Source organism: Thermobia domestica, chromosome 5 (genome assembly GCF_964235325.1).
Source record: "Thermobia domestica chromosome 5, izTheDome1.hap1.1, whole genome shotgun sequence".
Classification (NCBI taxonomy): domain Eukaryota; kingdom Metazoa; phylum Arthropoda; class Insecta; order Zygentoma; family Lepismatidae; genus Thermobia; species Thermobia domestica.
Window position 1 is genome coordinate 269,411,366 of NC_137458.1, and position 9,223 is coordinate 269,420,588.

Here is a 9,223-nt window from a genome sequence, read left to right on the forward strand (position 1 = left end):
GTATTAATAATAGCATTTTGTATTGAGCTCTGGTGGAGCCACGAAAAGTTTAAGGGGGCCAGGCCCCCTAGCCTCCCTCTCGTTACAGGCCTATGGTGAACAAAGGCAGTGTACTTAGGATTTCTTGTGTGTTTTTTTATTTTTTTTTCGTTTCCTCCGTTTCATTATTCCACAATTTTGGTTTTTATCATCCCTGTCTCCTTGGCAACGGAGAGTAATAATGGAACGTTAAAATTAAAAAAAAAAAAATAGAAATTCTGTATTGTGTTTACTTTACACTTGTCAATCTTATAACCGGGGGGACGTTGGCTCAGTGGTAGAGCGTTCACCTCCGGTGCTTGGGGTTCCTGGTTCGACTTTGTGTTGGACAAACACCGTGCTCGTGGGTTTTCTCGGGGTTCTCCCATTTCCTCCCACTTTCTTCATTCCACCATTTCACTCATCTCTCATCATCACCGTCTCCTTTAGCCTAACCGGCATAATCATGGGACGTAAAACATAAAGATTTCATTTCATTTCATTTTTCAATCTTATAACCAGCTTCATAGTTGGTATCAGGTAATTATTGTGATGCTTGCATTGTCTAATTGTCTCCATCACTTTGTGTTTCTGTCTTTTCTCATCAAATATTTTCCTTAAAGATCTATATGTGCACTTCTCAATAATCGCACTAATTTTATAGAGCGCATTGGAAATTAGCAAATTAGCGTATTTTATTATTTTAATAAAATCTTTTAGACATGTTTAGTGTACATTCTGCTCTATATTTCATTTTTAACTTTAATTTATAAATGAGGTGAATATTATGTTTTTAATATACACTTTTTTGGTAATAATATAACCACTGATATTCTAGGCGCCAGTAAGGGTGGAAGAACATATGGCTTGTAGTATTATTTTGATACAGCTGATGATAATACATCCCATAGCAATTCTTGTACACCAGAACCTTAAAAACACTTCAGTAACAACATATGTCTACCAGAAGATCTTGATTATTATCAATGTAGGAAAAACTATTATTTTCTTACAAAAATACATATTCGTAATACATGATTGTCTCTGCCTTTCGAATGGATGTGTTATTTTCGAACATGTTAACATAACAATCTTCAAGAGTATAAAACCCAAAGGTTTACTGAAATTTTATATAGTTTGGTAGATTCTATTCTACAGAAACAACATTCACCATGCAGTCTGTAAGTATGAGTTTTCTAATTTTAAAAGATTTACTTGTTCGTTTATTCACTTAATCTAAATTATTCAAGTTTGTTTCGTAATTTTGACTTTTTAAATTACTTTTATTGTCTAACGAATTATGAATATTCTGCAGTAAATTATGAAAATGAAATGAAATGTTTAAGTTTAACGTCCCTAATGATACGGGATGAGACGGTGATAATGAGAGATGAGTGAAATGGTGGAATGAAGAAAGTGGGAGGAAACGGGAGAACCCCGAGAAAACCCATGAGCACGATGTTTGTCCACCACAAAGTCCACACGGCGTGAGCTGGGATCGAACCAGGGACCCCAAGCACCGGAGGTGAACGCTCTACCACTGAGCCAACGCGCCCCCTGCAGTAAATTATATATATATCATATAATTTAAATTATATATATATATCATATAATTTAAATTATATATATATCAACTACCTATAAAACATGGGGGAAATGTGTAAGGTAAGAAGAATATGTAAAAGCACCATTCCAGTTTTGCTGGTTAAGTCTGAAACTTTCTTGCTGCAAATAAGAATGTTGATTTTTCATCAATTCAATGGCAAATTTTAATTCAAGATAGATACAAAAACAACATTTATAAGCTAGGGTTAAGTTTGAAGGAGGGGGCTTGCTTTATGACAAAATTCCCTACTATGATAAATTTCAGTTAGCTGCACAGTCATACGAAAGGAGACAAATACTGAACAAAATTAAAAAAAAAAAAAAATATCCAATTAGTTAATGAATGAAGAGAGTAGAAGGAAAGTAAAAACCTTAAGTAATGCATGAAGGAAACGTGATTGTCTGCCAGAAATTAGCATGATTTTCTTTCTTTGTACTACGAACCTTTCGCACTACAGATGAACACAGTCCTTGCCTGTCCCAATATTAGTAGTACGCTATATGAATTTCATTCATTTGATAAAGACATTCATTATAATGAGAAATAAACTAAATAATGAAAATTGAAAGAATTTTTAAAATGTATTATCTAAGGTTTATCTTATATATTAAATACTCGTGAATTGTTAAGGAAATGTTCAAAATTTAATAAATTATAATCTACATTAATAAAAATTAAAAAGAAAAAAACGTTCGTTACATCATCAGGGAAGAACAGCTGAATCGTTTGAAATTAATTTTTGAGCAGTTATCACTTGGATGAGCTAGATTGTTAATATTTGATTTAGATTTAAAATGTATCTTCCACGGATAAACAAAGGAACTCGCAGTTTTAAAATATAGAGTATCTTACAATATTCTTCAGTTCGGGAGACACATATGCGAAAACTTCTCATTGAAAATAAGTTGTTCCACTGAGTTCGAACATTTCACTTTCAAAGTGTAGTTGTGAGTATAATTTCTATAGAATAATATTTTCGAATTTGTAAACGTCTTGTCACGTGGAAACTGGGAAACTGTTTGCAATGATTTTTCTATAAATAAATAAATAAATAAATAAAAATTGGTTTTGATTCCAATTTTGTTTACATGAATATATTTTAATTGTAAAATGTATACTAAAGAAAGAAAGGGTTAAAATATGTTTCGAATATTTACCATATAACTTACTGGACCCTGCGAAGAACCAACATTCAGATGTGTTTCAGTGTTTCCACAATTAAAAATTCAGTTCTACCTAACTATATTGATAGTGATAACGGAGGAAACACTGTCGAAATATGAACCATATAATAATCCATAGAATTTACTGAGCGGAAGAAAATTATAAATGTGAGTGTAAATGCTTGTGCTTAGTTCTCGATAAAATGGATTTTTTTAAAATATAAAGCTCCCCATTATGTCTCAAGTACGGCCATTGTACTGACTGTGAGCAGTGATGTCAATTTAGCCTTTTTTTGGCTAAATCTAGCGTATTTGGAGAGGCATATAGCCATACAAATCTACGAAATGATTATATAGCCTTAAATATAGCTTACTTTACGAAACTCTTTAGCCATTCTTGGCTTTTTCTATTAGCCGTTAATTTAATTCCAAAAATACTTTTTCTTTGAGAATAAAGTGCATTTTTTTTTAAAAAAAAAATAGCCTATTTACCATTATATATTATTGTATTAATTGATTTCTGTAGACAGATGGTGTAATATTACGCAATAAGCACTTGTTTTTCATTCTCCTCTCTCTCCATCCACAGATTTACTTAACAATACTTATTGACTCACGTGTCAGAAAGAATTTTAATGTAGCTCCCGTAAAGACCCCGTTTGCTACTTTTTAATTTTTATTTAATTTTCGGGTTTCGTTGCAAGAATGAAAGTTTCCTAATACAAATTTAGTAAACTGTTTGGTTCTTCAAGCTTCAGAGGTTGTTTTAGTTTATTAAGGGAAACAAATAGAATATCTAATTATCTTGAAAACTCTAAATGCAATCATGATGATACCTGTGCGTGTACGGGGAAATAAGGAGTGTTTATAAGGACTATGACCTACCGAAAGAAGTACTGCTGAAAATTGGGACAATGGCAAACACAAACACACTAATCCACAATCCAACGATGGTGCATCCAGTTCCAGCGCCTCGGTTAGCTGCGACGTAATCGATGATGACTTATTTCAATTCAATTGATAATATGGCTGTTGACTTTCACAAATCAGATGAGTTGTTGATGGATTTTATTGTAAAGTCATGTATGTCGTGTGTTAGTCTTCAGATAAATAAATTCAACATTTCAAATTCTACTATAACCCACTTATAATCCTACACACAAAAAAGGGAGTTTAAAATCTACAATGTAGGTTATAGGTTATAGTTCAAAATCTAGCCATTTCTGAAGGCCATTTAGCCTATTTTCTTTAGGGTTATTGGCAACACTGACTGTGAGTACAGTTAATGAGGTAATGAGGTTAAGCCTCAAAAGATAGTTAACTCTTAAATTTTAATTTCCGTTTAACTAAAATATTGTCCAAAGATAAGCTATGTACCGTATCAATTAATAAATTACATAAAGCTGAATAAAATTATTCTGGTAAATTCTTATGCGTAGTTTTCTAGAGTATGAAAAAATGAACTTTTGTGGCACGGGAAACATATCATTCATTGTCATTAGTAATTGAAAGTTCTAATTTTGCTTTTGTAAAAAGAAAAAAAAATGGCCCGTAATTTTTATTTTTCTTAGAATACAGCCTCATTTAAAAAGAAAAAAGATAAATAATTATTTTTCCAAAGTTATATTTAATATTGCAACCATATACAGAAAATTTCGCTGCTTTGACTTGAAGAAAGATCTCAACTATCCAGAAGATTTGCATTTGTTTAATTTGAAATTCCGTCTATAAATAAGGTATAACGTATGAGGCTTTAAAGAAAGAGATGGCGGGGAGATTTTATTTTTAACGTGTCCGTTTAAGAGCTCAGTTTTATTTCTAATCTTTGAAAAAAAATGTGGAAAGTGTATCTTAAGGGACAGCAAAAAGTTTCTAAATGTATTTCTCAACTATATGAATTATAAAAGTAAAATCTTTTTCTGATTACTGTAGATGAATCAGTTTTTATTAAAACAATGTCAGCGCAATGTTCGTAGGTTTCCTTAACAAAATATCACTCCACTGACACAAAAATTTTCCCTTTTCTTACCAAATTGTTGCTTTTCTTATCAAATTTTCCCTAGTTTGTTAAGTGTCCAATTCCTATGACATAGGTTATGTGATAATGTTAATTTAGCTGTATTGAAGGAAGTGTCAGCCATATTTCCTTTATTTACTTGCTTTTTTTTTTTTACTTCGATTGCTTATATTTTTCCTTAATTTTTTTAAACGAAAAAATACTCACACATGCACCAGCCAAAAATGGGTACAAATTATGCTACTTTGATCACTTACACATAAACTATTGTTATAGTATTGGTTTGTTTCTGAAGAACAAAGAAAAATTTAAGCATTTCTATTGGTCAAACAGTTGACGTGCTACGATTTCCCTGGATTTTCACGTTTTATCGAAACATTTCCTTTTTCTCTTTTTGCTAAATGTCCCTACGAAATTTCCCTAGATTAGGTAAATTTCCCCCAAATTGCGAACACTGTGTCAGCTATGAGGAAACACTTTATGAATCTGAAGGCCACAGTGTAGATTAAAAGCATTGAACGCTCAACACAATGTCGAGGGCTAGTGTGTCTTTACAGAAAAAAAAAAATAATTCTTCTCGCCCAAAAAGTTATAGTTTTAGTCCCATTTCTTCATTTCGTTCTGTATATATACAGGGGCGTCATTTCAGGCTTCGCTTGAGGGGGGCAAGAGCACCACCAACATAAGACTTTCACGTTTTATACTAGTATATTAGTAGAAAATCGATTAAGGTATTTGTATTCCTCAAAATCTTGGGGGGGGGGGTATTTCCCCCTCCTTCCCCCCAAATGACGCCCCTGTATATATACTCTGTATATTTTATTCCGTACATATCTATCTATCTATTCACACATACACACACACACACACACACACACATATATATATATATATATATATATATATATATATATATATATATATCAAATGCAGTAGTTCCTAACTTTTTTTAAAGGTGCAACATAAAAGTATCGAACTAGCACTGAACCAACCAATCATCTATTGAAGGAATATTAAGTAAGTGACGTTTTCTTACTCATATACGCAATCTAAATAATTTTATAAGAACTTAATTAATATTATGGTAAAGCAAAAACCAACAATATTCGAAAATGTTTAATTGATAGCGGATCAAAGTGTTTGTATAACATTTCAGAGTTCTAGTCGGTATCGAAGTCTCTGAAACTTATAAGTTGCAAAATTTGACTCTTAGCAAATAAACAAACAGGAAAGCATAAATTGCGATTAGACATACACTTCTTGCAATATGCTATAATATAAATGATACTACATACAATTATATTAGAAAAATTAATGAAGCTAAACTACTCTGCTTCTGCACAAAAAAATAAAGGTAAACATTTTTCATTTAATAACTCAATGTATGCTGAAATCTTATCAAAATATCAATGTTTTAATATTAGAATGACTTGAATTAAAATATTTTAAATTAATTATTAATGCATCATTAAAATATATATATGGTTTTATTATTAATGTAATGTTATGCTTGTTTCTTCCAGTTGTTGGTATTCCTTGCATGTGCAGCAGTCACATTAGCTGATGTTCCAGTGCTCCTGACAGCACCAGCTACCATCTATTCACCACCACCACTCCCAGTCTATGCTCCACCTCCTCCAGTCTATGCACCACCACCGCCACCACCACCACCTCCTCCTCCACCACCGCCACCACCAGTTTATGCACCACCTGTACCAATCTACGCTCCGCCACCACCAGCACCAGTACCAGTGTATGCTCCACCTAAGCCAGTTACAACGTATGGAGTTCCTACAGTTGTTGCCACTGAGTTTATTTCAGGGTTACCTGCCATTGAAGTCATTGGTTGAAGAAATAACGCAGTTGTCACCCTGAACAACATATGAAGAGATAGATAAATGTCAGAAACCTTATATTTTCTTGGCTAAGAGTGGGCTAACACTGCGTGTGCATGAAGGACAGTTGTTGATGGAATGGATTGGAATTCTGTTTTGAATGTGTGCTTGAAATTGTAGCATAAAATTCAATAATGTTATTGTTGTCATCATTAAAAATAAAAGAAAAATATATAAATCAATATACAATTTCATTATGTATCCAAACTGAAATACTTCTATATCCTCTTAGTAGTAAGATATACGTTAATTGTAACAGCAGCAAAACGGCTTCCAGCAATGGACTCAACATGAATATATGTTTCTTACCTGTTAAACTATGTGTCTTCCCGTCTGTTCTATGACAACTTATGTTATATACTTGAATATTACGTTATATATATATATATATATATATATATATATATATATATATATATATATATATATATATATATATATATATATATATTTGAATTTAATGAAACTTAAGGTGTGCTTTCGTCCATAATTAGAAAATGTGTCTATTGTTTAAGAATTTGGTGGTAATATTTTGAGGAGATATAGCCTGTTTTTAACTTAGACATTTTCATTATGTGATAACTAAAGCAAGTTTACTTTCTTATAGAATATATTATTTACTTATACGTGTTAGATGCAATGTGGTGCATGTCCTTTTGAAGAGCACAGAGATACTTTGCTGCTTGATGCAAAAGGATGAATTTATCTGCGTCTTGAAATAACATGCTTAAATATAACTTAAATAAGAAATTAGCCGATTTTCAAGAAACAATTCTTTGAGTCTTTTGTTTCTGATTGAATTGTTTGAAAGAAGAAAGGAGTGAAACCATCCCTCCATAAGATAATATAAATGTGTCTTTCCAAGAAAGTAAAAAAAACATGTATATGAGAGAGTCACTGAGTCTTACTAATATAACATATTTATTTATTATGGTATATCTGAGGATGAATTCACTCCAACTTGAAAGGCATGTTTCAAGGTATCCTTATTTATTCCTTGGGGTTGATGTCTATCAGCGGCGAAAATGTGAATTTATTCCAATTTTAAAATCGTGTTTAAGGTAACTTACATGAAAATAAAGTTTGTGAAACATTGCGAGAGTTTTGGTTGGTGTTTAACAATTAGTACTATTTGTTGAAATTAAAATTGGTCAATAATAAGATGGCACCTAGGTAGAAACTTCCAACTTTACTAAATTCTATAGTGCATTTCAATACGGATAACGTATGAAAACTTTAATGCTGATATTCTTTTGTTATATCATTCCAGTAATAATAATATTCATTCTTTTTTTCAACCAATTATATTTTAATCAAAGTAAGTGGGCAAGAATTTCATTTTGTTTTTCGTTTATTAATACTAAATTGGAAGTTCATAATTATGAGGGAATTATTTACTGTATACCCCGTTTTCTTCTCTTAAGCAAAATCATCTCAATGTACCTAAATATACAATAAAAGACAAATTCTGAACAAAGCATATATTAACTAATATGTAAATAATATCGTTATAGTTTCGGCAAATTAAATTTTCCTTCATCAGACACATTTGCCTTCATCAGATACTGTGTCTGATGAAGGAAAAGTTAATTTGTCGAAACTGTAATGCTATTATTTATTAATTAATATATGTTTTGGTTAGAATTTCTCTTTTATCGCATACAAGAAGTTCCAAAGCTAAAATGAGTGGTATTCAGATACCTAAATATCTAGCCTGTAGTTTTCATCAAATCATTATAGTATGTTATTTACTTCATCCAATTGTTTCGTCATCCGTACGTGTCAAATACCGAGATTTTATCTGAATTTTGAACAATATAATGTCATTACTTCTTCCATATTTTTTGTTTTGTTTTTAGAAAAGAATATTCTTTGTCCATGTCTGCACTTAGGGTAGCATGGAAAACATGAGGAAACAGAATTTTCTTGATGACATTTGAGGCCAGACAGAACTCTTTCTATTAAAGCAGATTGATTTTCGAACAAGACATGATATTTTCTAGTCGAATCCGCCTTAACCCTTGTATGCATGTTTACCTATAATTCCTTACATTACTATCAACAGCAAATTAGTTTTAGGTCGGTCACATTAATCGCTTTACATGCTTACTTCACGCATTTAGATGTATATAACCATGTGACTTCAATATAAGCTATATTGTCTTTTTTTGATGAAAATTAGCACCTGGTAACAACAAATATAGGTATATCTTTATGTTTGCCAAACCAATAACTAATCCGCAGAACAACTTTATTATGTCATTGAACTGTCGTATGTAGCCTTGACAACAAATTAGGAGATCAGAAAGTAGAACAAACATTTAATCTCAATCTGTTTCATGACCAAGATCCAGCAATCTCCTTTTCAATCTGTTCTGCTGAATGACAGAAAGTCTTAGAAACTCCAGCACCATCTTCAGAACCTCCTAATCTCCTCACAATTCTCATAAACCAAACAGTTTATGTCAATACCCCTTGATATTTAAAAAAAAGTTATAATAATTGAGTTGATCAATTTTCTTGG

At 31.6% G+C, this 9,223-nt stretch overlaps 1 protein-coding gene across 1 annotated transcript; it reads left to right on the top strand.

Moving 5' to 3' along the window:
- The first annotated feature begins 1,042 nt into the window (after window positions 1-1,042).
- Window positions 1,043-6,881, top strand: LOC145686602 (uncharacterized). Its single transcript, XM_081760059.1, has 2 exons — window positions 1,043-1,199; window positions 6,328-6,881. The coding sequence occupies exons 1-2, from the start codon at window positions 1,191-1,193 to the stop codon at window positions 6,652-6,654; spliced, it is 336 nt and encodes a 111-aa protein (XP_081616185.1). The 5' UTR covers window positions 1,043-1,190; the 3' UTR covers window positions 6,655-6,881.
- The last annotated feature ends 2,342 nt before the right edge of the window (window positions 6,882-9,223 follow it).